Here is a 27,823-nt window from a genome sequence, read left to right as displayed (position 1 = left end):
TCTACCTCCGCATTGCCATCAGCCGTCTGAATCTCAAATCCAGGCCGCACAATTCCTTCTGCATCAGTAACACCATGAACGAATTCACTCTGAGCTTGAACCTGACCGAAGAAGTAATCCTCATGATCTGATATTTTCCAATCTAGCACGCGCTCTTCTTTAGTCGCGGCTAGACCTACTGTGGCTGTTTGGAGGAAGTCTATGTTTGTTGATGGTGTTTTAGAAGGTGTTTGGTATTGGGTGATTTGGATGTATATGGTTGCGAATTTGAATGCTTTGCGGATCAACCAGGGTACTTTTTGCTATGGATGGTTATGAGGACTAGCTGGGATTTGGTATAGAAATAGACGGGGATTATTACTAGTCTTAGGATAAGGTCTGTTTCGCTGGATAGATCCTTGTTCTGTAGATAGCAATATGATTACAACCTGGCCTCTTCGAAGGGGATAGCATATTTACCAGGACCCAGTGGCCGTTGAGGTTTTGAATGGTAGTCTCTTGAGGAGCGGCCATAGTATAGGGATGATTTTATTCCGTTCAAGGAAAGGGAACCCGATGAATATGTACTTTGAATCTTGGTGATCTCGGAGGAATGAGAGAAAGTCCCTCTATTTAATGGGGCAATTGACCCCTGCCTCAATGGCGTTTGTGCTACTGTACGTTTGTACAAATGATACCTCAGCACCCGACGTTGTAGCCATACGCACTCTAAAATCTACACCAGAAACTAAATTCAGTAGAAAGTGATCATTGCTATCTAATACCACTATCGTAAGGAACCCCCGCCATGACGCCTTTCGACCCAGATGGCATATGAAGAAGAAGAAGAAGAAGAAGAAGAAGAAGAAGAAGAAGAAGAAGAAGAAGAAGAAGAAAGTAAAGAACAGCGAAACAGCCCGTCCGAAAACTTGGGAATTGAGGAACAAAGCAGAAACAGGTCGCACGTCGTCGCATCGTGAAGATTTTCTCGTCCTGGTTGAGAAAGACGGAAGCTAGCAAGGAAAGAGAAGAGGAGAGGAGACAGTGAACATTTTGAGTGAATACTTGTTCATGGGACTAGGAAAGATGGAAAGCTCCTTGGCCTTCCTTGATGGCCACTGAGAGGCGCTTCTTGAGAACGTCCAGGTCGCTATAATCAGGTAACTTCAGGTAGTTGACGCAAGTCATCACACTGGGGAGATAGTCGTCTGGTGTATATGGATGTTCACTTGGGCGGCACACGACAGTGAAGATCGGCGTGAGACTCTTGAAACCTATATTGATTGTGTTAGTGAGAATTTATACAGCGGGGAATAGGATTAACATACCTCCGATAGGGAGTTTAGGGCTACCAGTGACAAACTGAAGGAAATCTCGGCGTTGTTGGTTGTCCATCTCGCTCATAGTCTGTAGCAGATTGCGTACACTCCGACTGTCCATGTTGAACCCGTGATCGGCCTTGATGGAGTCCATTAAGGTTTCGATAGACCAATCCTCCTTTGCTTGTCCGAAAAGCATGACAAGCTCACTTGGAGTGAAAGCCCGAAGGGAGGAGAAGGGGAATACTTGCGAGAACCCGGCCCGGAAGGCATCCACCTGACGCCGGACACCGCTGCCCAAGGTCATGTCGATCACCCGTTCGATATAAGTGTCAACATTTTCGATTGTCAACTGCACCTCGGAGCCGCCAGGAATCAACTCAATAGCAGGATATCCAGGTAAAGTGAAGTCCAAGCCCAGGTCATCGACCTTGGCACCCTGGACCGTGATGTTTTGCACGGCCTCAGATTTTTGAGCTGGCGAAAGCGACTTATCTGCCTCAATAGCGTTCTTGGCATTTGCAAATTCCTTAAGCATGAGCAAGGACTTCCCAAGATCGTGATCAACCAGCTTGACAGTGCCCAGTGATGGTGCCACCGAGGACAGTGTATCCGCGATACGGAAGAAGGCTGGATTGAACGAAATGTCGATGATCCGAGAATCAAGCATCGAGCGGGCCACGAACTTTCCTAGCACCTTGAAGATGTTCAATTGCTTCTTGCCGCCATCTTGGGCTGCTTGTTCATCACTCATCGGCGCTGGGAACAGGCCGCGCTTGCCAAATGCGTACTCTGCAGCATCGCTCCCATCCGTGTCTCTCCAAATCTTAAGTTTCTTCTTCGAAAACTCTCTTGAAACAGTAGAGTAGAATTCAAGAGTCGGTCCTAATCCAGTACCAACTTCTTCAAAGTATTCAACCTCAAGAATGCTGGGGGAAGACCCATAGAGTTCCATGACCTTTGATGCGGAATCTAGGATGCGAGAACGAGAGATCCGAACCTTTTGGCGCTGCAGCCGCCCAAGGAATGGGCGATCATCGCGGCGCAGGTCCCGTCGGCTGTCCTCGCCACTTTGGGAATTTTGCCATCGCATCATTGCCCGCGAGTACCCGAATGCAGTTGACTGCAGGAATAGATGTCTTGTCTCGAATGGGAACAAGAAGGAGAAAAGTCTGGCTAGGTCTTCGCTCCAACTTGGAAGACAATCGCTTGCCACAATCAATGGCTCCTCGAGTTGGCGGTTGATCTTGGCGGTGAGCTTCGTGTTGATGAATTGGGATAAGGGCTCCGAGGTGATAGCAGCAGAGTCTTTGGTATCAGTCAAGATATCATCAATCGTTGCGTTCATCTCGTGCAAAACACGAAGCAGACGAATGATGGATGAAGTTGTGGGGTCTTTGTCGAGAGAGGCTGGGATTTCAAGGGTATCACCCTCAGAAGAAGCCTGGGTGGCCGAAGTGAGGGTTGAGGGCTCCGGCGGTGGAGGACCAGGAACGCGCTTAAACGTGATGGTGTGGACTGCCGACCAGACGTTCTTGGCACTACTCTCGTCCAAGTCCTCACGATCGTGATGAACACCACGGTAGATAGTTGTCTCATTAGTAACAGGCTTGCCATCTACGAAGAACTCAAGGTGCCAGTCCTGGGGAGGCGAGGCCATCGCAGCGGCATAAGATGAGAACGGTCGCCCGGCAGTGGCGAGCGAGCTGTTGCTCATGCGGCTGGGGAGAGCGGTAGGAGTTGATGATGAAGGTTTGGATGCAGGAGTCCCAACTCGGGTACCATCCTCCTTGCGAGCTGTGACCTTGCCCGAGGATGCTACCTCCATGTTGACCGCCGAGGGGTCAGAGATATTGTCATCTTCCATTTCCTCATCGAGATCATCAACAATGGCGTTGAGTTCTTCGTCCTCGTCCTCGTCGCCGCCGTCATCTTCTTCGTCGGTCAATTGCCTTTCATCTGCGCACTCAAGGGGCTCGTCATCGTGATCTTCGTCTTCATCCTCTTGATTCCGATTTGATTCATTAGGCGAGTGACCTGTCGCATGATCATAGGCACCATCCGTGGAATCGGCAGGACCGCCTGTATGACTGGGGAGGTTCATCCCAGACCCCGAAGCCAGCTGTTCACGAAGCCGGGATGCATTGGCAATTTGGGAGAGAATCGAGTCCCTGGTTCGTGAGGGGCGAGGCTTTTCCGCCACGGCAATTCGTGGATGAAGGAAGTCATCCAAGGCCTTGAATGTAGCAATGGCATGGATTGATACCATGATGTTGCGATAAGGACGAGGAACTTCAGACCCTTCCTCGGCAACCAGCTTGAGTCGGAGCTGTTTGCTTAGCATGTAGGCTGCGTTGCTGCGGGTATTCTCTAACGAATTGTGGCTGACGGTGAGGACTTCGAAATGTTCCGTCCTGCTAAGCAGGTCCTGCAACTTGCGGATAAGTACGCTGAAAGGTGTCGTGGCGGTGCTTTGTCTTTGAGCCTTATCTGAGATTGAAACACCCATAAACGCCCGCAGGAAGTCGGCTCTAGCATCACGAATAGAAGGTGCTTGGAAGTTACCAAGAACAGAGAGAAGAACCTGGATGATGCCGGAATTGAGCAATTCAGAGCTGGTAATGCTCTCCAATGCGTCTCCATCAAAATACGATGCGAGCTGTCTAAATAAGAGGAGACCGCCCTCGCCGCCACGGGAATAGCGGGACTTGATTTCCAAGGCGAGAGATTTCAGTGCTGTTAATATCCTCATAGCCTCTGCCCGAACGGTTTCGCCATGGCTTGCTTCATATACCTCGAGGAAAGCTTGAGCATCTCGGATAACTACGTCGTTGAGGGCATTTTCCATCTTTTGTAGACTGCGTGGACCCGCCATGAAGTCATCCTCGGAAGCAGACATATCATCGTGGTCATCATCCTCGCCATCCTCGTCGTCATAGTCATCGGCTTCATCGTCTTCATCATCATCCTCTCCGCCAGCTCCAGCCTCTCCGACAATTTGGTTGTCGCCGCGTGATGGATCTGTGGCCGTATTTACATTTGTGGGATCGGATGAATCGGTGTTCTCCTGGTCTCCTGACAGAGAGCCTTCGGATAGTTTGATGATCTCGGAGATCACTCCTTCGCGGTGGAATTGATGCTGATAAACATGTTCAAGGCGTTGGAACAGTAACTCAGCGCAGCGTAGAGCCAAAGATACGAGAGAAGAGTGGTCCTTCTGGGACAGAATAGAAGCCAAGAATGAAGCATAAGGAACTGTGCGCAGGGCGTCTTCGATCAAAGAAGGCTCGAGAATGTGCAGCATCTTCAGCTGTGCAATCAGGACTTTCTGGCGGACATGCAGATTGACCGTGCTCGAATAGGCATCGGTCAAAGTTGGGAACAGGATCATCGCAAAACGCTTAAGCTCAGTCTTGCAGTTGACAAGCAAGGACCGCCTCTCCTCTACTGCCTCTTTAGTTTTAGGCGACCTCAGTCCAATAGACATCTGGCTATCAAAGTATGAGCTTAGTAGGTTGTCAGTCTTTGAGGCATCCCGGCTTGGAACACCTGGCAGTAGCTCGCAGATGACATTGAGAGTTTCAAATACTTGTTCCCGGGGCCGGTGGATCAATGCTTGCATAACTAGCACACTATCCATTTTGACGGCCGTGTTATCGACATCCTGTGGTGGTGACACGCCGGTCAAAATCTGGTAAAGCGTATCCACTACATCCATCTTGAGAAGCTCGTTTGACAACCGTGGGCTTGTTTTCGATACGATTGCCAATACCCTGAGGAATTGCGTGTGGATATGAGGCCCGATTAGATTGGTCGTTCCAGGCAGTAGGAGCCGAAGGACAGCTTTGAGCATTGCAGGCTCAATCAGCTCCTCCAGGTTCTCAGGTCTGTGCCTGAAGCTCTCGACAATGCGTGATACGCAGAGGCATCCTTGCTCCACGACCTTAGGGTCATTGCTAGACAGCACGTTGAGTAGGGTGGGCATTACATCCCGCACCACAGGGAACGAGTCATGGGGGAGGTTACGACAGCAGTTGGCGGCCGTACTGACTGCTGTGCGTTGAGTGCTGGTTGGGAAGAAATCCAGATATGTGAGGCAAGCAGTCAGTCCACCTTCTCGCACAATTGAGGCTGGGAAGTCAACTGAAATCTTGGCCAAAGTACTCAAAGCCTGCTCTGCAAGATCGATGAACTGTATATCAAGAAGCTTTTGACAAAGGATGGGCACAGCACCACCATATACAACATTCGCCACGGAGCCCCGTAGGGCCTCCATCAAGTTCGCAAGAGAGCGACATGCAAGCAGCATAATCTCGGGATTCTCTTCGCCAAACTGGTTCGGTTGCATCAGGGCCACGAGCTCCTTCACGTACGGGTCGGGCGAAAATTGACCAGATAGGTTGTCCTCGTTCGAAACAAGTAAAAGATCCGACAGCTCTTGTAGGGCGATCAGTTGGAGTGATGGATCATCCTTTGCTCTCAAGTTGCAGAGGATATCTCGAAGACGCGAGGACATGCCGCTCATCATGCCAGTAAGCGCACGTAGAGTGCTCTGGAGTCCCATGGGGCCTCGGCCACCGAACAGGCTGCTGTGGAACGGATCCATATCATCATCTCCAAACGCTGAAGGATTGGTGCCATCATTGCTCTCTCCCGTTTGGGATCCTTGGTATTCTTCCTGATGTTCTTCCTGCTCGATCTCCTCCTCTGCATCTTTCATCACAACATCGGGATTTGGCTTGGCGGAACGCTTCCTCGAGCGTCGGGGTGGTGGAGACTGCGCTGTCGCAGGTCGATCTATAAATAAACAGAAGGCATCAGCAACCATCCCATTTAAAACCCAATTATGTATCACATGGTCGAATCTCGATCAATGAAACTCACCGTTCCTACTGGACTTGCGCCTTGTTGGTTGTGGAGAGGTCGTCGATTTAGATGATTCCTCCGATGGCCGAGATGACGGTCTAGATAAGGAGATCAAGTTAGCCCCCGACTCCTATTCATCAGTATGATTCATCACCTACCCTGGCTGTGACATGGCTGGACGGCTGCGGGCGCCTCGACGGGGTGCAGCAGGAACAGGACCGGTGGATGAAGCTGTTTGGGATGCTGCAGTTCGTGGTCGCTTGGTTTTCCTTTGGGGCGACGGCGGCGCTGGCTGTATCGGGGCGTCTGTTTGTCGGTCGTGTCGGGAAGATGCTTTTCGTTTCCGGGAGGAGGTTGAGCCAGTTGTTTGTAGCGGTGTACCGGACTCAGCAGGTGGAGGGTCTGTGGCGAGTCTCGCGGAGGAGCGAGTTATTCTGGATGACATGAGAAAGTGGTCTTTTTTTGTATTATGTGTGACGAAATTAAAGCCTGAACAAAGAGAAAGACAGAAAAAGAAGACCGGGATGGCCAAAGCGATACGCAAATAGTTGGGTAGATAGATGACGAATCTAATATAGAAAAGATGGTGAACTGTGAACGATTCACTTCACAACCAAGGGGATAAACGGGGTAGGGCTCAGGGATCAGCAGATGCTCGCCAGTGTCCAGGAAAGATGAGTCTGAGCTTCCAGGCGACCAGTGTAAAGGCGGAGAGAACGGGTGGGAAACTACCTCAGGGAAGAAGAGGCCGTGGAAGTGCCTGCGGGGGAGACGGGATAATCCTCGAGAGGGTCCTGGCGGTTGGCGGAAGGCCTTTGCCTGGCCATAAGTTATCGGGTATAGGAAGCTCGATTGAGTATTCGCCGTTTTTAACCCGCCATCCGCAAACCTGTCAAAGGCTAGCCGGGAGGGCTGGCGAGGGCGTTCGGGTAGCTGTTATCGTTGCCGTCGGGGCTATGAGATTCACCTCAAGAAAAGATGAGATACCAATGCTAGTCACACAGAACAATTTTTTTTAACCGATGGTGGGTTGAAAAGGAAGAAAAGGATAAATTGGAAAGAAGGAGGGTTTGACGTGGTGGTTGTGATTCGGGGAGCGTGAGGCGGCGGAAGTGCAATATTTCGATGATCTAACCGGATACTTATATACGAACTGTATATTACATATTACTACATCCATAGTATGTATGCTTGTCTACGCTTGATTGCACACATTCTATTCTTTCTTTCTTGCCCGGCATTTACATCCAGCCTAACATTGGGCACGGAGGGGCCCGAGACCTGTCCAACAGTACAGGTGGTAATAAATATCTCAAGGGATCCTTTTATATATCGTATTATATGTGGTCCAATTATTTGGATACAGTCAAAGATACTGAGCAATTTCTGCTTCGTTTTCATTGATGTATATAAACGCCGAGAACTACTAACCTATGTACTAACCTACATAGGTATCTAGGTATGTATAAAATAAGGACCTTGAGAGCTTAAAAGAACTCTATTAAACACCGTTAACTCCCTTATATTGCTTACCTCGGAATGAAATATAGCGGCGTTCGATCCGGACGGAGACACGCCGAATAGAACTCGATTGACTCACCGAGGTAGTGATCTTATTAATCACATTTAAGGGAACCTGGGATCTGCCTATTCAGAGGAGGAAAAAAAGAAAGGAAAAAAAAAAAAGGAAACATACAAAGCTTTCACCTTCCACCCGTCACCTTTCATTTTCACTTCGTTCGCCTCGTCCGGTGCATTCTCTTGCCGCCTTCGGTTCGCCCCCCCGCCATTGCATTCGCAGAACTTCACATCTCTGCACTGCTCACTACCCCCGCCTTTTCCCGAACCCCCTTCACTTTCCCCGGAATTCAAAGATCTTCGAGAATATTCTTCAATTTAACCCATCATGGTACTCGAAATGGTCGGCGGGCAGAGCGATGATGTTCACCAGGTACCCGCCGACATCACCCCCGCTCCGATGCAGGACTACACCTTCCCGGACTTGCGCCTCAAGCGCACGATGAGTGACCCAGAAAAGACTCCTCTCTTGCTGGTCGCCTGTGGTTCCTTCTCGCCAATTACCTATTTACACCTGCGAATGTTCGAAATGGCTGCCGATCACGTCAGATTCAGCACCGACTTCGAACTTATTGGAGGATATCTGTCGCCGGTGTCGGATGCCTATCGCAAGGCTGGTCTAGCCAGTGCGGAGCATCGGTAAGGGATCCTACATCAATTATAGTTGGGGTAGTTCCCGAATACTAACAGGTATTGATCTACAGGGTTGCGATGTGCCAACTTGCAGTTGATCAAACCTCCGACTGGTTGATGGTGGACACATGGGAGCCAACTCAGAAGGCTTATCAGCCCACTGCTGTGGTACTGGACCACTTCGATCATGAAATCAATGTAGTCCGTGGGGGAGTGGACACCGGAAACGGGACCCGGAAGCCCGTTCGCATTGCTCTGCTAGCCGGTGCCGATCTGATTCATACCATGTCCACCCCAGGTGTATGGAGTGAGAAGGATCTGGATCATATTCTAGGCAAATATGGCGTAAGTGACTTTAGAATATTGGATTCATCCCGCGCCCGAGAACCAGGCTAACACACTTTTCAGTCTTTCATTGTGGAACGCAGTGGCACAGATATTGATGAAGCCCTAGCCAGCTTGCAGCCCTGGAAGGACAATATCCATGTTATCCAACAGCTCATTCAGAACGATGTTAGCAGCACAAAGATTAGACTCTTCTTGCGGCGTGAGATGAGTGTGCGCTACCTCATCCCAGTTCCAGTCATTCATTACATTGAGCAGCATCATCTCTACGAGGATGATGGCACAGCAGAGAAGGGTAAAGAGAGGCAGGAAGGGAAATCAGGATGATACGATCTACTACTGCCTGTTGAGGCATACTCATAATGACCCCTAGCGACGCGACATCCTGATGCGATACCCCTGCCTTCTGTCCTTTCCTGTGCGACAGATGATGATTTTTTTTGTTGGAGTTTTTGGAGTACTTTGAGTTCTAAACATGTTGGCCTTTGTCCTTGCTCGAAGTTATTACCGGGAGAATCTTGCAATCATCCCCGCGGCCAACCGGATGTACATACTGCTATCTTCGGGCTTGTTTTTTTTTTTTTTTTTTTTTTGCTATACCCACTGTATATATGAGGACTTAATAGAACTCTTGAGTTAGAGCTCAATTACTCAGAGTCTCTTAAAACTAATATTCAATTTTTCTCATGTTCTATGCATTGGCCTCGGATATACTCAAATAGGCAAGTAGATCGCCTCCACATTCACCATTATAACATAGGATGACACCATATTGCTAGACAGGGCTATGTATATTGGCATAAAATCAATGTCAAAAAAAGAGTATTATGGTTATAAATCAAATTGCCCCTTAAAAAAGACCCCGAAACAGGTATTTCTCCGTCTTACCTCTGGGCAAGAAAAACACCGATCCGGATCGCCCACTTATCATCTTCCGTTATCGACTGATCTTTGATCTCGGTCTCCGCAAATAAACCGGCGTGAGGCGTGCGCAGAAACCATTTCGCTCATAAAAACCCCTACTTCCAATCACTATGCTATAGGCATTGAGAAATATCCGCCATGACAATTCTCGAACCCCACGGCCTCCCCTCATGGCCTCTCACCCCTCCTAATTCCTCCGATCCACCAGCACCAAAAGACGTCTCGTCAGTGGTAACGGCAATCCATGTGATCTCAACCGAGCGAGCGGCCCTCGCTCACCTCGAGCACATCTACCAGACCGATGCGCGAGCGCAGCAGGATCTCGCCCGGGCCGTAGATCAGATTGCGCGGAGCGTGCGCGAGGGTGGGAAACTGGTCGTTTGCGGGGTCGGGAAAAGTGGAAAGGTCGGACGCAAAATAGAGGCTACGATGAACAGTCTGGGTGTATACAGCGCGTTCCTGCATCCGACTGAAGCCTTGCATGGCGATCTGGGATTGGTTCGGCCGGTAAGCCCACCTGCGCCTGCATCTGCACATGTCTGCTTTTGAACTCCGATCATCTACGCTTTTGATAAAGAGACACTCGAAACTTCCATACTAACCTGGTCTATCCAGAATGATACGATACTTCTTATATCCTTCTCGGGTCGCTCGCCTGAACTTTTATCTCTGCTCCCGCATCTTCCCGCTACTGTCCCGGTGATCGCTCTTACATCCCATACATATCCAGCAACATGCCCGCTTCTTGCGTTGCATGGCCCTAGGGAGATGGGCATTCTTTTACCCGCGCCAATTCATGAGGATGAAGAGTCTTCTTTTGGTGTGAGGGCGCCCACCTCGTCCACGACGGTGGCTTTGTCGCTGGGCGATGCACTGGCGATTGCTACCGCCCGGAAGCTGCACACTGCGACAGGGAAGAGCCCTGCTGAGGTCTTTCGTGGGTTCCATCCTGGTGGTGCTATCGGGGCGGCGGCGGCGGCAGAGACACCGCTGACCACGCCTTCGAGCGGCATGTCAACAAGGACATTTGACTCTCCAACGTCGTCTATGTCTCTTCCGTGGGAGGAAATCACGAATACTCCGTCGATCCCTCCTTTCAATTTACAGTCGCCACCGGAACAGCGCGTCATTTCTCGAGATATGCTGCTCCCGCTCAATCAAATTCCCACTGCCTCTGCGTCTTCGTCGCAGTCACCTAGCGATGTTCGACTTCTCGATATCCTTCTCACAGCTATCCAGCACCCCAATGCTAAATCATGGGTGCTGTTGTCCCCGTCTGAAATAATCCCTCCACGGCGCATTCGTGCTCTCCTGTCTCCTGGTGGAGATATGGACATGCGTGTGTCGGAAGTTATAGCCAAGAACACAGGCACCCCATTTGTTGTACCTCAAAGCAAATGGCTCTTGGTGCCAGACTCAACTCCCCTCGCTGAAATTCGGCGTACTGTTTCTGACTCTCGCAATGGATCAAACCCAGTTTCTGTCATCGCTGTCGTGAAGGATTTGGCCTCTCCCGGCAGTATCATAGGGGTGATGGAGGCAGAGGATCTATTGCATGGATAACATGGCTGAAAAACGACAGTCTTTTTTTTTCTTTCTTGGATATACTCACTTGGATTTTACATATCGTTTGCATTATCCTGCATCCGGTTGACGATGTTACGCCCACATAGTTTTGTTTCACTTTGCATACATACTTTATTTAGATGCACATTTACAATCGAAGCCCGGGCCTCACAGCCAAGGCTGTTCATACACGATGCAAATCAACGCCAATGATATTTCTCATGGTAATACAATCAGTATGCAAAGTCCCAAATCTATATAGTACATAACACCTCCCCGCACAACACAACACCGCTCCACAATCAAGCCTTAACAATCGGCTTAATACCCTTATGGATAGCAGCAATTCCACCGGTGAGGTTCTCAAAGCCCTGGCCAGGAATCAAAAACCCGGCCTTCTGAATCATACCCCTAAACTCCTCCTGGCTGGGGAAGCGCTCAATACTCTCAACGAGATACTGATAGCTATCACGGTCACCGGCAACAACCTGACCAATAAGCGGGATAGCACTAAAATTCCAATGCTTATAAATACCATCCAGAATGGGGTTATCGACCTTGCTGAACTCCATGCAAGCAAAGACACCACCAGGCTTGAGCACACGATACGCCTCATTCAGCGCAGCCTGCTTATCCGTGAAGTTCCGGATTCCAAAAACGACAGTGTACAGATCAACCGAGGCGTCGGGGATATGCGGCATGTGCTCAGCGTTCGCCTCGACAAAGTCCAGTCGCGACGAGTTGTAGTACGGCGTGTCGAGAGAGCGCTTGCGGCCCTCAGCCAACATATCAGCATTGATATCGCTGATCGTCACTCGGGTCTCCATGTCGTGGTTGACGTTCGTGGCGTGGTCGAGCATGCGGAACGCGATGTCGCCGGTCCCGCCAGCGATGTCCAGGATGTTCCAGCCGCGCTGGTCGGCAGTCATGGCGGGTAGGCAGGAGCCTGGGTTCAGGGATCGCACGAAGTGGTCTTTCCACAGGCGGTGGATACCGAGGGACATTAGGTCGTTCATGCGGTCGTAGGAGGCCGCTACAGAGCTGAAGACGGCGCCGACTGCAGGGGTGTGGTGGTTAGTTATGGGGTCGGGTTTAGTCGGATTGAGACAGTGGTTATCAATTGGATAGAGTGATGGTGATATTTACCTCGCGTCTCCTTCTCTGACTCGGGAACATTGGTGAAGCCGAAGTGTGTCATGCGGTCAGCTGGCTTCTGCTCCTGGGTGCGGCTGGCACAAGAGAAACAACGGTAGGGAGTGGTGGGTTGGACAGCGCGACGCTTGGCGCTGTAGTGCAAAGCTCGCCATGCGGAGCGAGTTGACATGGTGGACATGGTGGAATTGATTGTTGTTTGTAAGTCTGGAGAAGCTTGAACCGGGCAACTTTTCTTTTCCACTCCCGGTCCCCACCGGTGCGTGCCCTTAAACATCACCCGACCAATCAGACCGGTTATGGCAGGTACAACTCTTATAGTCTATCTCTTATATACCTATTTAGATGCAGAAAAGAGTTAGATTTGACGTTCCTTTCTCTCTAACTATATTTGCCGACGACGATAATTAATACTTAATTTGTTCCCTTACATCGTATCAGCTAATCCATCTCGAGGTTGGATCACCCAAATAAAATCCCTAAGATGATTCATGCTGGGGCCTAGGAGAAAAAAAAGGAAATATGCCTACTATTTTAGGAGCATTTTGTCTCTATAGGATTTGGAGATAGCAAATATCAAATGAGGGGAGTATGATTCCATGAAGAATAAAATATGTGTATATATACAGACAAAGCACCAAATGTAGAGATAATCACCACATTTTTTCCCATACTCGCCGGACCCAATTCATATTAGCCAGTTCCTCCTTTCGTCGCTCCGCCCAATCACCTTCTTCCCAGATCTTACATTCTTCGTCGATCTCAGCCTTCCCAGTGTACAAATCTGCCTCTGCAACTTTCACAAAGGAACTCCGATGATACACCTTCCAGAAGACAAACATGACAACCCAGAACGCCAGACCGAAATATGAAGTGATGAACCCCTGCACATTGAAAGGCTTGAAGACAGAAAAGCCATTGAAGACAGCGGTCAAGCAGCCAATAATGATAGCAAGAATGGCACCATATGGCTGGAAGGGTGCAACCCAGGGAACAAACGACTTGCGATCGATTCCTTGCGCTTTCATGGCGCGGTACCAGGCAATAAAGACACAGACCATGCCCGTGTAGGTGAGCACGAAGGCGATGGTAGTCAGATCGACGAACCAGAAGAAGACCTCGACGGAAGAAGTGCTAGCCACGAGGAAAGTAATGCAAGACAAGATAGACACCGTGATGACACAGTTGATAGGGATGCCGGATGCGGTACATTTCAAAAGGAACTTCGGCGCTTGACCATCGCGAGCTAGAGAGTAGAGTGTTCGGCTGGAGCTGTAAAGGTACGCGTTGCCACACGACCAACCCGATAACAGAATTAGGAAGTTGATCAGATCGGGTAGGCCGCTGATACCGAGGTTTTCGATTCCGATGACCCAAGGTGAAGCAGCAGAGCCAGCAGCACCGTCACTAATCGCGGAAATAAGACGGGGGTCGCGTGGGCTGCAGATGATGCCTACAGCTAGCACTCCGACGACGTAGAATCCCACAATACGCCAAAATGTCATCTTCGCAACTCGGGGGATGGTTACTCGTGGGTTCTGGATCTCTCCTGCGGCGAGGGCTGGGAGATCGGGCCCAGCCACGGAGAAGGCTGCGTAGACCATGACGGAGAAGAAGCCCAAAAATCGACCCGTGGTGCCCTCGGTATAGTATTCGAACATGACGCCCTCGGTCCAATTCCGGAAGCCATAGACGTCGTGCTTGGGGTTTCCGCCAACCATTGTGATGAAGGTGAGGAGGACGAGGCCGATGAGGAGAAGGATTTTTGTCGATGCTAGGGCGAATTCGCTCTCACCGTACCATTTCACGGAGACAAGGTTGAGCGCCGTGCAAACGATCAGTGCCATGGCTACCCAGACGGCCGGGTTGACGCTTGTGTTCCAGTATTGCATGATTGTTGAGACTGCCGAGTATTCCGTACATACTAACATTACACCGCCATAGAAATAGACCCAGCCCCTAGTAGAGTTAGTGTCTGCAGCGTAAAGCAAAGCAGGATAGAACATGGAAAAACTCACATAGCAAAACCAAATGCCGGGTCAATAAACCTGGCAGCGAGCTCAAAGATCGACCCACGAATAGGAAGGTATGCAGCCATTTCTCCAACACACAGATTGACAGGCAAGATAAAGAGACATCCCCAAACAAGATACCCAAGGAACACTGACAGCGGACCGGCATCCCGCAGGTAGGACCCGATACCGACGAAAAGACCCGTACCGATTGAACCTCCGATAGCCATTAATTGCACATGTCGAGACGTCAGACCGCGTTTTGTCTGCCGGATGGGTAGAACTTCGCCCGTGCTAGTATCCTTCGGGACAGAAACGTCTATAGAATCTTTCTTCTCCATGACGAAATATTACTCGAGCCTGAGATGACTCCATTGCAAGAGGCGGGATCATGACTCTTTATATGTGCACCGACCTTCGGGTCAAGTGCGTGCGGAGAGAGACGCCAGGAATTTTGATAGATAGACGGCATACATGTCATGCAACTACTGAACCAAGCTGCCAAGAACGTGGCTTGGCGATACACGAGAACTGGTAGACCACTGATAAGAGAGACCTTGACCAGAGTCAGCGAGTTTATCGGGATTATCCCAAAAGGGGGAGGAGAAGGCGATGGTAACCTGGAAGATCTGCCAAGTGATAAGCTTATCGGGAATTAACCGGGGGCAGACCATGGTTGACTAGCCCTGGAGGGGATTGACCAAGGGTCACAGCTCAAAAGTGATAACCTTAAGAAACTAATACTTTTGATAAGAGCCGTTTTAATGCCTCAAGAGGCGCAGGGAAGCCCCCTATTTGCGGGGTAAAAGCTCTTAGTCAAAACAAGGTGATATCGGAACTTGGCCGATGGTCTCATCAACCGAAACCTTCAAGCTTAAAACTGTAATGTCCTATCTTGGCTTACCTATGATAGCCATTGTGATCCTCTCGATTCCATTCACTGGACTACAGAGTAGAATAAATATCGCGATGCTCTCATTCAGCTTTGGGAGAGCGACTGAAAGCAGAGATGAAGCCAATATAGTTATCCCCGCATTTTGACGGGTAAGCCAGTGGAGCTTGTCCGCTTGCGCCGGCTGCTGTTAATATATTTTCTACAGCCAAGCCCCATAGGCGGGATCTTCCTTATTCTTTATAGTGAAATGAGTTCTATATATACCGATTCAAGTTTTAGGCTTTGTGATATAACTGTGATCTCGAGAATGTAAAAATTGTTGAAGAATGTCCTCGATTACACCACAACGCTAGGTGACGGTAAATTGGGCGCCAAAAATGTCCTATTTACCAAATGCTTAGTCATCAACACATCACGTGACTACCATCGGCCCACTTGGAGTATTTGTTCACTGAGCACCTCATGGTTGCTCAGGGTCCTTTTGTTAGATGCTGAACCCCCCAACCCAAGCCTTCTGTTCCAATACTTAAAGAGCCCTGCCCGCCCCCGCCCCCCTCCCCCCGTCAACCCATGGGCTTGCACGTACATCCTCAATTTTCAATGCCCAGGTCTCTTCTGGGTCTCAGTCAGTACGAATTTATTTCTCTTCTCTTCTTTTTAAACATATTCTTGTTTTCTTACCACCTCATTCTTACTCCAATTCAACAAAAGGCTGCTTATCGTTGAAGCCTTGTACATGGAAGCGAAGTACATTGCAGCGCAAATCTTTCACCATATATGATAATTGTGAGCATTGCTATTTTGCACCAAGGTAGGATCCTATGAGAGGAATTTCCTTCAATCGCAGCTCAGCTGCAGTGGGGAGCCTAAGGGAAAGGATCTACTGTACGCATTATCGAGTATTGCCCATGGGTTAGCCATGGTTGGTTGATTCTAAACTCCCTTTCCTTCGACAATAATCCCGCTCCGCTTCCATGACTTTTCCGTCCATTACATCGCGAATATAGCTAAATATTGAATTGTGTTTCAAATAACACACCATGCTAGCCTTCGATCAGATCATCCAATGTAACCATACCCAGAGCCAAAGTTGATTTCTTTCCGCAAAAAACGTTTGCATGAGGGTCAACAAGGGCGAATGTCAGGGCCAAACGGGTATCAAATTAGATAATAGCAAACGATTCAAAATCCTCTTGCTTTGTGCCTCGACCTTGATCACGCTCGGCCTGTAAGTATTCTCCGTCCATGATGCCGTGAACATAGCTATGATAGATAAAGATTAGTACGTGGAACTGGGAGTTTGTAAAGAATAATAAGACAAACCTTTGGCCAATGAGGACATGGCCCTCTTCATACTCCCGGAGTACGAGTGGAACTGGGGCTCCCAAAAGAAGAACCACCTTATCACCAGATTGCATATTTGGGTGGCCCACTCCAATATATCCCTTCACGGTTCTGAATAGACTGAGATTAGCACAGTGAAGATTGACGTTGGCGAAGTTCCCCATCTCAGTAAGCTCGTGGCGGAGGAAATATATCAGCCATTGCTCGTCTTCGGTTGTCTGGGGAGGAAAGACACATGTAAGCCCTGCGGGGCCAAATATATGATTAGCTTCCTGTTCCCCCACTTGAACTGGGATTCGATGAATTTGATATGTGCCGTCGTGAGTGTGGGTAGAGCGGTATCGGTCTAGGAAGAGTGTGCGCCAAAAAGCTTCACTCCGAGATTGCTGGGTGAAAGAGTATTCTGCTTTAACATCGAGTTGAGCAATAGACTTCCACTGTTCAATAATAGCTACTTGAGCGTCGTGCACATTCCGTTCTGAGTTATGGGGATCAGTAGGATCGTGGGCCGCAAAGGTCGCCATAGCCAGATCCCAGGGCTGGCCGACCTTCTCAACGATGTCGACCGTCATGCCGCACGCGTGGAGGATCTCGCTGTGTTCTGAAAACTCGAATGGGAATGGCGACGTTTTCTGCAAGCTGGAATTGAAGACCTGCAAACTCTGTTCGGGGGTGACTTCTGAATCAACAGACTCAAAGTCTGGTTCATGCTCATGAATGCTGGTTTTTGTATACAAATTCATCGTGTTGAACTGGGAGAAGTTGCTGATCCAGATTGAATTGAGATGCCAGAGCTGGAGTAGTTTCCAATTCGGAACCCACGATGGAGCATCAAGCTCCCATTCTGGACAATGAGGTCGGGACTTCGAGACCAAGTAAGAAGGCGGGGGAGGTCTTGCTGTGATGACGTCTAATGTGCAGCTTGTCTCAAGGAAACTCTTAGCCACATGGATGAAGAGCTGCTTCACGTTGGCAGTATAATCGGGTGTGAACTGGACCCGTTCGGGGCTGTTTTCTGGGAGAAGGCCGATCAGAGCAAATAATTTATCACGAGGATCTGTCGCATCAAAGTTCCAGGTAAGAGAGAGCAGGTTTGCCATGGACAGCTCAGGAAATTGCTTCTTAGCTACCAAGGAACTTTGCAAGAAGAAGAAAGCAAAGGTACTATTGGCCAACACAAGTAAATGGAGCTGGGCTCGGGCCCTTCGTGCTTCTCTGGACAACCCACCAATGTGGTGTATTCTTGATCTTTTCCCTTGACGAACATATGTATAGAGAATCGCCTGGAACATCGGCCAGTCCATCGATCTTGGTCCACAATGTAAGGTGATTTTCTTCGCCAATATGGCCTCTTGCAATACCCAAATTCTCCTCCACCACGGCCGCCTGAGAAGTGTAACAAGAGCCTCGATGTCCCTTGTATGTGCATCCTTCCACCGCTGTGGAATCAAAGTAGGGTCTTGCGCACTTCTCGTATAGCGATCGGCGACGCTCTCAGTCACCACGGTGCCAACGAGCTGGGAAGGAACCTTGCGGGGGACCCCATCACATAGAGAGCAATAGGCCTCGGGCTGGAATGGGAAGTCAAGGAAGCCATCGAAGAGTAGTGCACTCTCCGGCTGCTTAAGGTCCCTGAGCAGTGATTCGAAACTGTCGAATATGCGTGCACTTGTATTCGATTCCCGCCCAATCCAGACCACAACCCCGACCGCGTTGCGGTATATCGTGTCCATCTGTTTGACCTGATCTGTCCGCTCTTCGACATTGGATTGATCGATGCATATACCATCAATCCACATGGTACGTGGGGTCTCTCGTCGTCGCAGGTGTCTCAACGCTGCCTCGAGGTTTTCCCGAATGGGAATCATCTTGCCATTGAGCAAGATGTTCCGCGTCGATTCAGGGGCACCCCAAACATACGAGAGTGCTTCATACTCTGACCCAGAGGTACAGTCTACCTCAAAAAGTGTGCATGTGATAACTGCGTTGTATTCGCCGCTCGGTTGTAGCGTGATCAGTCGTATGTTCTTTGGATCCGCAAGAGTAGAGTAGATGTCGAGCTTGATGAACCAGGGTATCTGTTTATTTTGCTCCGTGTATAGATGTAGGTCGCCTAGAGTGACTAACGTGCGCCACTGAGCTGGCAACTTCCTGACAAATTGGTCGATAAACTTTCGTCTTTGAACCTGGATAGGCTCTGTGCAGCCCTTCGACTGCTCGTTGATGAACATCTGATGCACCACCTTGGAGAAGATAATCGATTCATATGATATCCTCTCCTGATGACGTGTGTCACCTTGCTGAATCATTACCTGACATTGTGGTTCGTGGTGTGGCCGAGGCTCAACGCGACAGCGAGCGCCCGAGGGTGCGACGAACATGCCATTGGGATCGCGAACTGCGGACCAATTGCTGGCGAAATCATCCGTAAAAACCAACGGAAAGACACGATTCCGCCATATCTGCTCGACTTCTTCGTTGCTGAACTCATGTCGAAGGTCACTCAAGAAAGGTAGCGAGTAGTCCGACATTCTTGGTGGCAAACAGGTAGCCATATGAGCAAGTGATAATCAAAACTTTGGGAATACTCTAAATCTGGTTGAGGAGCTTCTCAGAATTGTGTAAACCTTCCTCCCGGTGACGGTGAGGGTTCTGCATGTCTGAATGGGAGTTTGTGATGAGATCGAATCGACCTGCCTATCTCGTGTCTCCGTCTACTCTTGTCGCATCTGAATTTATATGGTCGGCCTTGCATTGCCCCCAGCAATTTTACCAAGAAGACCAATCACACAAATTTTGGATCGGCGCCTATTTTGTGCTGCCTATCAGCCTCAGCCTACTACGCTGACGTGGCCGGGCGCGACATGAAGCACCCGGGCTAAGCGACCAAGCACAGCCCACAGGGGTGGTATTGGACCCGGGTCGCTCGCTATACCCGGGTGAATTTTAGGTACTTTTGTCGTCGATCATTGAACCAGAGGGCTTATAAGGTCAAATAGACAGTCTCCAGCTTTCTGGTTGCTTGCTTCTCACATATCCAGCTTGATCTCCCTTCCATAACTCATTAATTCAAACATGTCCCAGGCTAGCAGAGACAGCTTCATAGACGATCTTGGGATCCCTTCTGATACAAGCTCGTCATCGCTCTCGAACACCCTGAAGACTCTACAGCCCGAGAAACGTGACTCGGAATCTACAAGTCCCAAGACCACGGAGCAACAGCTGTCCGAAGGCTCTGAATGCGCCGTACAGACATTGTACGAGGGTCCTCCCAAGTGTGAGTGTTGCAAGAATTGGGTCGAGGAGTATCCCGATGACCTGCGCCGGCCTGTCGAAGATCAAGCCGAAATCAAACAAAAAGCCTTCGTAAAACGCATGCGAAAAAATCACGATGATGGTAAACCGTTGGTTCTCGACTCCATCGTGGTTCAGAGCCCGTCTCTGAAGAAGACCCTAGGCGAAATTTTCAATGGATACAAGGGCATTACACCATCTTTGAAAAAGGTGGTTTTCAAGTCACCTTTCCATCCTTTCTACCATCGTTGGGGACTCTTTACAGAAATAGTGGAGCGCCAAAAACGCGAAGATCCGGCTACTGCTGCTCACTCTGTACTACTTTACGATGAGCTCAAAAGGGAGTTGGGCGATGTGATGTCTGAGATTGACGATCACGTTCACCACGGTGTCATCACTTATCCATTGCTCTGGGCCCTTTTTGAACCTGGTGTGCTCATTGTCGCATCCAAAGGGGGACACGAACGGTTTTATGTCGTCGAAGGCTGCAATTACAACGTCAAGGATAGATATCTTGCCATTACTGCCAACTTTGTCGATTGGGATGGAAATCGCTTCGGATACTCGAAAGAATCCGTTGCGATCTGTGAGTATACTGGGACCCAAGCCATAATTAATTTGGGTGCATACCCGGCAGATCTTCACCCTTCCCAAGATGAGGCGCGAGTAAAAGCCATCAACCGGGGGCAAAAATTCAGGGATCTCCACGGTTGTCAATACAAGACCTACTCGGGCTTGGTGTGGTACCAATATTGTGGAGAGGAGTTCGAGCGCAATGTATGAGTCCATGTTCCCGCATATAAAAAAACTGCTAACAAGGGCACTGTGAAGATTGACGGACGTGTTATTGTGGACGCTTCATCTTATTTCCATGCCAACCCCGACGAACAGCAAACCCTCAGGGACCTCGACTCTGAATCGATTGCGCCGCAAATTAACGTCACAGAAGAGAAGCATCTAGATGGTGATGACGATGACTATAGAGGCTGGAGATGCGGTACTGGACGAATGCGCCAGAGCCGACATCGAGAGAGGCTTAACCGGAGGAAAATTGAAAACGGAGAAATACCGGAGGAGAGAGAGTCTGGGCCTGGTGAGTGATGAGATTGTAGACCACTTGGCGTTTTGTCGTTCAGTGTCGGGCGAACTAAGACTTTACCTTTAGTATATGATCTCACGGACGAGCAACTCTTGCTCTGCAACACACGACTACGAGGATACTCGCTGAAATTCAAGCGCTGGGTTTCTTTCGATGTGAACAATATCAACGATATCGCGTGGAACGATAGCGCCTTTCCAAAGCTCATACTCCCCGACGGCTACCAAAATTTGCTCTTATCATTCGTCGAGGCTCAAAGCGACAAACAGCTTGCATTTGACGATATTATTGAGGGGAAAGGAATGGGCATCATTATGCTGCTTGTTGGTCAGCCTGGCACAGGCAAAACGTTGACCGCTGAAGCTATCGCCGACAAGGTCCGGAAGCCTCTTTATGTGCTGAGTGCAGGAGAGTTAGGCCAGGATGCCACAAGAATCGAGACGCGTCTCAACGAAATTTTGGAGCTTGCCGAAAAGTGGGATGCCGTTCTGCTATTCGATGAGTGCGACGTTTTCCTGCAAGAGCGATCAATAAGCAACATGGCACACAACGAGATTGTCGCTGTCTTTCTGAGGTTGGTGAAATCTATTTACCATATTACCTCCCGCTTTAGGCTTTCTGACTGGGTGAACTTAGATTGCTCGAGTATTACCGCGGCATCATGTTCATGACAACCAACCGTGCGAGCACAATCGACCGCGCTTTCCAAAGCAGAATTCACCTCACGCTACACTACCCAGACCTTGATTCGGTTGCAAAAGAGCAAATTTGGAGGCAGTTCACCTCCCAGCTAGAGCTGGATAACACGTTGACCGACGACATATACAGCCGGCTTGCTCAGCTGCCCATGAACGGACGGCAAATTAAAAATACCGTGAAAATATCAGCACTTTTGGCTCACAAGGAAAAGTCCAAGCTCGGCGTTCAGCATGTTCGCACCGTACTGCGCGCAACACGTGAGGCACATGGTGAGGACATCTAGCCTTTGGGTCGCCCCTCCCGTGATGTGGCCGGGGGTGCGGGTTTGAATGGAATAGGAGTGAAGTTAACGCAATCAATATATTGGCCTAGAATGCAGCTTAGGACCTTGAACACGCGCTCGGTATCTCTAGTGGCTTATTTTAACCTAACAGCCGTAATATTTAAAACTAGATGACCTCTGCCCTAGCCCAAGTCTGATAGATCTAAAAACGAACGTATGGAACACATGAATTGCACAAATATACGTAGAACGAAGATCAGTAAACACCACGATTCGTAAGTTCAGCTCAATTAGCGCCAGAGATATAAATATAAACAGATGATTGAATACAATTACTCTACTCTATGAAAACATAAACACGCGACCTCCAACTCCCATAATTCACTCAGCAACCACCGAGGGAATCATTCAAATGCCAGCGGAAGGAAACCCTCCGTATGGGCCCCATCCAATGGCCACGGCCAATCTGACAACAACTCCGGCGGCAGCTGGAACTGCATCATCTGCTCGCGCATTACGGTCGGTGGACCCACTGCCGGGACTGGGCTACTGCGAGGAATATATGTTGTGCTTGAGATCGGGACTTCGCGTTTAGCATCGAGGGGAATTGTGGTATGTTGAGGGCGCAGGTGTGGCGCTGTGAGATTGAGTAGTCGGGAGGTGCGCATGTAGCCGTCAATTCTGTCTACCTGCGACCGGAGTCGTTGGCTGGCGCCGGCAGCGCGCTGGAGACCTGTCTCGAGACGGCCGAGAAGGTCGGCCATTTCGAGTCTGGGGGAAAGTTAATTGTTTTGATGGTTGGCGTGGGATGGGTAAAAAGACCTACAGTAACGTGCGGACGCGTTGGTAGGATGCTTCTGATAAACTTCCTTCCATTACAGAGCCGAGGATATAGCCGATTCCGCCCAGGTGATGCAGCTGCGAGGGGTTAGTGAAATGGGGTCGGAGCAGCAGTGAAATGGACATACCAGAGGGGAGCTGATGGCATTTAGATATTCCACGGGAACTTTACTGAAGACACTGAGAAGTTCTCCAGCCACGTCACATTTGCGGTCTACGCCAAGCTCTTCCGCTGACAAGAGCACCATCCGGAGGAGCTGCAATGTTGCCTGGATATTGGCAGACTGGAACCCGAACAGATCCTTGGCCATGTCGCCTGTAGTGGGCGGGGTTTCTTTAAATTGTGACGGCAGCGCGGCATACATGGATAATACTCTCTCCATGACTGCTGGTTCTGACATGGAGGTTGGGGTGAACAGAGACCACACCTGTGAGGTTCCGTTGGCTGACGAGAAACGACGCCGATTGCTATCGACGACGTGTTCGAGCATTCGATATAGATCGGTGGTAAAGTTCCATCCCCGAAGCCATGCTACGGGCTGCCGTGATACGACGGTCACATCGTCTGGGTTGAGGACACCCGAGTGTGGAGATACGGGCGGCAATCCATAGCCATGTGGTGTGATAAACTCATCGTCAATTTCACTCGGATATCGCACCAGAGAATGCGCTTCACGATATCGAATCACACCTCCCCATACAATGGTGGAGTAGATATCCAATGTATAGATAGACCAGAACTTCATACCTATGAGTTAGTGGAAAGCGTAGCCATAAGATGAAGGACTGCGTACTAGTCTTCGCCGTTCTTCGGTTTCGATAGGACTCAAGTTTTTTGGCCAAAGCTTTTCATCATGAAGGCCCTCCATGCTGGTGAGAGTATGGTACATGCCGGAGTACTTTTGCATATTCTTGATCTGGCCATTTTGAATGCTGGCAATTGCGAGGATAGCGCACGCACGCATATAGTTAATTCCTCTTGCCGCTGCAAGGTCTCGGGGAATAGAATCCTTGGCCGCGGCATAAAATGCCTCGGATGGGGGTTCGGCAAGTTCATCGCGATGCCATCTATTAGTGAACAGCGCGCCGTCTCGCGCTCGCCCAGAAACCAATGCGCAAACTGCCATTGTCGAGGCAAATAACCCCGGATTTCGGAGGTGTTCTTGGTTATGAACTCTCTCTATGAAAGATTGCTTGTGGAAAAGCGGAAAGCTGGAAATTTATCAGCCATAGAAAAGGACAACAATAATAAGATCGATTCGTACATTGGATACACAATCTCGAAGTATACTTGCACAAGATTTCGAATTTGACGATCACTGGCAATGGCAAATGCATTCCATGAGTTTCGCAATGCGCCATCGTCATCATACCCTTCCGTTGCAACGCCGCCAGCGTGGAAGGTAGACCATGGATCTCCAGTCAGTGGCGGGCGGTGGGCCGACTCGGGGTAATATGAGCTCCTAGACGCACAAGGATGTGGCGTTATCCCTGCAGCTTGCGAAGTAGGCGGTATATGGAGTACGTTTTCTGGGACAGGCGTTTTTGCCAATGGCGTCTCTCGCATAGAAGCCCTGGTGCCAGCCTTGACGCCCCGGCGCTTTGCGGGGCGATCAAAGGTGCAAGGGACATCAAAATCGGCACAATTCTGACATCGGCCTAGCGGATCTTCACTTCTGCCGCACCTTATGCTGCGTCTGTTGCAGAAGTCGCCTGTGGATGCATCATGAGCTCGGAACTTAGTGCAATCAGGGAGACAATTGCCAAGCGCAAGTGGAGCATAAAATTGAACATGGGGGATCTTACAGGCTTTGGAGACGCGTTGGAGCTTTCGGGGTTTTTGCGACATTCAATTCATTAGCTCATTCCTCGGAGAAATGTGGTCTTAGCGAAGAAGCGGGAGCCAATTCGTGGGCCCCGAGCCTCGGTCAAAAAACGGGGTTTCGGGGTCTGCACAGAGACCCACCTGGGTCGCCGTTGGGGAAATCCTGGGGTAAAGTTATGGAGAATGAAATAAAGGCACGCAAAAAAATTATCAGGCAATCTTCTCCGGCATCGATGCGCAATTGAATATGAGTCCGAGGATAAAAGTCGGCATTAGAGTTGCAAGCCACAGAAGCTGAGTCAGCGACGTATCATTGCAAGTTGACGGGAGATTTCGACGATCATTGAAGATAGTATATATATTATATACAAGGTTGTAGAATCTGATTTGAATGTGATAAATTTGAAAATATTCAATGGCATATAATGTTTGCCATGGTCATCGATCGTCCATAGTCTTGTGTAGTCTTGTTAATAGACTTTTTTTGAGAGTCTTTTAGTAGTCTCACATACGTAGATGTCTTCAAGATATTTTCTCCCCTTCTCAGTTTTATAGGTAGACAGCAGAAAAGGCGGTACAAAACCTTTGATTAAGTGCACGGGTTTTTAGTACATGGTTTTATACATGTGCTGCGTCGATGGTGTAATATGATCAACACGCTCTATACGGTATACCGTAAATAGCAGGTGGTTTATACAGTTGCAAGTTCAGCAGGGGTAATTGTCAGCTCGGTTCTCAGCTCAGTCTTACTACCACTGAGAGTCTCAATCTTGTTGACTCCGTGTTCGGCGAGAACATCGCCGTGGAGCTTATAGGCCTGTTCCATCTTCCAGTAGAATGGACTGGAAATCGAGAAAAGAGCGCCAATCGACTCAAGAGACCGGTTGCTAGTTTCCGGATAGACTGTGAAGATGAACACGTTAGCTGTCAGGACAGGAGGTGAATTGGTAAAATATCAAAAACATACATAGATAGACGATCGGGATCCAGATGAGGTTAAGGGCAGCAAACAAAAAGTATGTACGGCTCTAGTAGGTTATCAGCATCTCCATTGATGTTGAAAAGTCAAAGCAACCTACAGCCAGGACATCAAACATGATAGGGTTGACTAATGTGGTCATACCCACTCCAATGGCCCACCCTGTAATCCCGAATCCATTTCCTTGGGCTCGCAGATCACTAGGGAAGATCTCAGTGGGGACCAAGAAAGCAACTGTGCCCCAGGTGGCAGCATAACTATGCCATTTAGTTATATAAAATGTGTCACAATTTCATGCCGACTTACCCCAAGTTGAACAAAAAGAGCATAACCACAGCACCAGGTGCATATTGAGCTGCCTTTTCAGGCTGATACAACGAGCCTTCATAGACAGCTCCGGCCTATGAAGTTGTCAGTAGACTATACTTCGACCCGCAAAATAAAAACCCACAATTAGATTAACTGCAAACAAAACAGCTGCTCCGGCCATCAAACAAACCCGTCGGCCTAAGCGGTCAATAATTTGAGCACTGATAATAGTACCTATGATTCCAGTTGTGTTAATTCCCCCGGCAAGACCATTTTGTTTTATATCACCATAACCTGCCTGAGCAAGCAATGTCGGAGAATAGGCAGTAACAGCCTACAATCACCATTAGCACCCGATGACTGTTCAGCCACTGGTTACAGCACCATAACTCACCGTAATACCCGTCCAGGACGCCATAATTTGAAGCCAAACACACAACCAAGCTCGTCGACCCAGATTCAGCCCCGGCTTTCCACCTTTTCCAAATAATATCTTCACAAACTCAATGGGAGAGCTGCACTTGCTTCCTCTCGCGATGGTTACAATCTCAAGGTATTCTTGGTCGATATCGTCTTGGGAGGCCCAGTCTGCGCGAATACGATTCAAAAGGTCTCGAGCTTCATCATTCCGCCCCACAGAGGCCAGATAGCGGGGGCTATCCGGTAACATTTTGATGAAGACAACTAGGATAAGTGCAGGGAAACACTGGAATGCAAGAAGGAAGCGCCATCGTACGTCCGAGTAACCGTTATCGACGAAAGCGAGGCCGAAGGAGATCCAGTATGCGACGGAGATTCCTAGATCTTAAAAACAGTACATGTCAGAAATGGTCCCCACAATTGGATATCGCGAATTGACGACTCACAATTGGCAATGAAAACATATCCCAGGAAGCCACCTCGACGGTCCGCGGAAGAGGTTTCCGACACTAACACTGGGGTAATGCCAGTCAAGGCTGTGTGATAGCGAATTAGATTAATAGCTCCTTCCAGACCCCCAAAGGCAAAGAATAGCAAGGATTCCTACCTCCGGTCCCAATCCCCGTGACCACTCTGGCACACAGCATGCAGTTCGAATCCTGTGCACCCGCCTGCAGGGCGCCCCCAACCAATGCAAATAATGATCCAGCGAGTAGGCCGTTGATCCGACCAACTCGATCTGCAAGCCACCCGCCGGCAAAACAACCGAATATCGCCCCCAGGTAATAGATGCTGACAATGCCACCCTGGTGAGTGGTGTTGGTCACTGTCCCATCAGGTTTACCGATGCCAACCTTTGTCACATATTTCGGTGAGCTGTTAACGCCACCCATCACACCCTGGTCATATCCCTCGAAGAAGATCGATATCAGCGAAAATATGTGAATAGCAGCATTCAGCTGACGCGACGAAAGTCGTTTCCATAGTGTGGTATAGGCCATGGGTGATAAAGATGTTTCTCCAGCAAAGGAAGAGGGAATTTTGAGGGTTCTTCGTTATGGGATCCGCCCCTGGCCTTTGGTGAATAATCTGTGTAGCCATCTATCATTTCGAATTCCCAATGGATGTTTTGCTCATTAGCCAATAAGTGATCAGAGGGTCACACAAGGGAGCAAGTGGGCTTATTGTTTAGGATTCTCGGACTTCACTTTTCATTTCTCCCTTTTCATTTCACACAATCAACATGCATTTCATCAGTCTTCTTCGTCCCTTGCATCAATAAATTACTAATCACAACCTTTCTACCAGATCAGAGGCAATTCCTTGGGGCTCATGGAACATTTCTTATTGCTCATCACTAGGTATCATCCAATTCAATTGATTTCATCAATTTCTACCTGGGAAATTCCTTCTGATCGCGCTAGAGACTAGCTGCGCCTCGTGGACAGCCATCAAGTGTGTC

At 49.2% G+C, this 27,823-nt stretch overlaps 10 protein-coding genes across 10 annotated transcripts; 4 read left to right on the top strand and 6 right to left on the bottom strand.

Annotated features, from left to right (window-relative positions):
• Positions 1 to 639: 639 nt before the first annotated feature.
• Positions 640 to 996, top strand: N7447_001838 (uncharacterized protein; the record flags this gene model as incomplete). Its single annotated transcript, XM_057226114.1, has 2 exons — positions 640 to 656; positions 777 to 996. 2 exons carry the CDS (start codon positions 640 to 642, stop codon positions 994 to 996), a joined length of 237 nt encoding a protein of 78 aa, XP_057090130.1.
• A 60-nt stretch (positions 997 to 1,056) lies between these two features.
• Positions 1,057 to 6,609, bottom strand: N7447_001837 (HECT-type E3 ubiquitin transferase UFD4; the record flags this gene model as incomplete). Its single annotated transcript, XM_057226113.1, has 4 exons — positions 1,057 to 1,253; positions 1,308 to 6,095; positions 6,183 to 6,262; positions 6,323 to 6,609. The coding sequence occupies 4 exons, from the start codon at positions 6,607 to 6,609 to the stop codon at positions 1,057 to 1,059; spliced, it is 5,352 nt and encodes a 1,783-aa protein (XP_057090129.1).
• Positions 6,610 to 8,070: 1,461 nt separating this feature from the next.
• N7447_001836 (nicotinamide/nicotinic acid mononucleotide adenylyltransferase) lies at positions 8,071 to 9,047 on the top strand (the record flags this gene model as incomplete). The annotated part of the gene is made up of 3 exons (XM_057226112.1): positions 8,071 to 8,381; positions 8,447 to 8,720; positions 8,784 to 9,047. 3 exons carry the CDS (start codon positions 8,071 to 8,073, stop codon positions 9,045 to 9,047), a joined length of 849 nt encoding a protein of 282 aa, XP_057090128.1.
• A 735-nt stretch (positions 9,048 to 9,782) lies between these two features.
• On the top strand, positions 9,783 to 11,207 carry N7447_001835 (SIS domain-containing protein; the record flags this gene model as incomplete). Its single annotated transcript, XM_057226111.1, has 2 exons — positions 9,783 to 10,151; positions 10,260 to 11,207. 2 exons carry the CDS (start codon positions 9,783 to 9,785, stop codon positions 11,205 to 11,207), a joined length of 1,317 nt encoding a protein of 438 aa, XP_057090127.1.
• A 305-nt stretch (positions 11,208 to 11,512) lies between these two features.
• Positions 11,513 to 12,543, bottom strand: N7447_001834 (class I SAM-dependent methyltransferase; the record flags this gene model as incomplete). The annotated part of the gene is made up of 2 exons (XM_057226110.1): positions 11,513 to 12,267; positions 12,357 to 12,543. The coding sequence occupies 2 exons, from the start codon at positions 12,541 to 12,543 to the stop codon at positions 11,513 to 11,515; spliced, it is 942 nt and encodes a 313-aa protein (XP_057090126.1).
• A 472-nt stretch (positions 12,544 to 13,015) lies between these two features.
• Positions 13,016 to 14,715, bottom strand: N7447_001833 (putative proline permease; the record flags this gene model as incomplete). The annotated part of the gene is made up of 2 exons (XM_057226109.1): positions 13,016 to 14,321; positions 14,381 to 14,715. 2 exons carry the CDS (start codon positions 14,713 to 14,715, stop codon positions 13,016 to 13,018), a joined length of 1,641 nt encoding a protein of 546 aa, XP_057090125.1.
• A 1,717-nt stretch (positions 14,716 to 16,432) lies between these two features.
• Positions 16,433 to 19,144, bottom strand: N7447_001832 (HET domain-containing protein; the record flags this gene model as incomplete). The annotated part of the gene is made up of 1 exon (XM_057226108.1): positions 16,433 to 19,144. One exon carries the CDS (start codon positions 19,142 to 19,144, stop codon positions 16,433 to 16,435), a length of 2,712 nt encoding a protein of 903 aa, XP_057090124.1.
• Positions 19,145 to 19,688: 544 nt separating this feature from the next.
• On the top strand, positions 19,689 to 21,988 carry N7447_001831 (ATP-binding protein; the record flags this gene model as incomplete). The annotated part of the gene is made up of 4 exons (XM_057226107.1): positions 19,689 to 20,684; positions 20,739 to 21,000; positions 21,073 to 21,580; positions 21,643 to 21,988. The coding sequence occupies 4 exons, from the start codon at positions 19,689 to 19,691 to the stop codon at positions 21,986 to 21,988; spliced, it is 2,112 nt and encodes a 703-aa protein (XP_057090123.1).
• A 404-nt stretch (positions 21,989 to 22,392) lies between these two features.
• N7447_001830 (putative C6 transcription factor) lies at positions 22,393 to 24,677 on the bottom strand (the record flags this gene model as incomplete). The annotated part of the gene is made up of 5 exons (XM_057226106.1): positions 22,393 to 22,759; positions 22,815 to 22,906; positions 22,957 to 23,568; positions 23,623 to 24,040; positions 24,094 to 24,677. 5 exons carry the CDS (start codon positions 24,675 to 24,677, stop codon positions 22,393 to 22,395), a joined length of 2,073 nt encoding a protein of 690 aa, XP_057090122.1.
• Positions 24,678 to 25,344: 667 nt separating this feature from the next.
• On the bottom strand, positions 25,345 to 27,362 carry N7447_001829 (putative MFS sugar transporter; the record flags this gene model as incomplete). Its single annotated transcript, XM_057226105.1, has 8 exons — positions 25,345 to 25,556; positions 25,621 to 25,681; positions 25,733 to 25,889; positions 25,939 to 26,033; positions 26,132 to 26,275; positions 26,336 to 26,745; positions 26,808 to 26,897; positions 26,969 to 27,362. The coding sequence occupies 8 exons, from the start codon at positions 27,360 to 27,362 to the stop codon at positions 25,345 to 25,347; spliced, it is 1,563 nt and encodes a 520-aa protein (XP_057090121.1).
• Positions 27,363 to 27,823: the final 461 nt, after the last annotated feature.

This window comes from Penicillium robsamsonii (assembly GCF_028829455.1).
Source record: "Penicillium robsamsonii strain IBT 29466 chromosome Unknown utg000001l_segment0_segment0, whole genome shotgun sequence".
Taxonomy (NCBI): domain Eukaryota; kingdom Fungi; phylum Ascomycota; class Eurotiomycetes; order Eurotiales; family Aspergillaceae; genus Penicillium; species Penicillium robsamsonii.
Note: the sequence above shows the minus strand (reverse complement) of the source record. Positions and strands in the feature narration are given on the sequence as shown.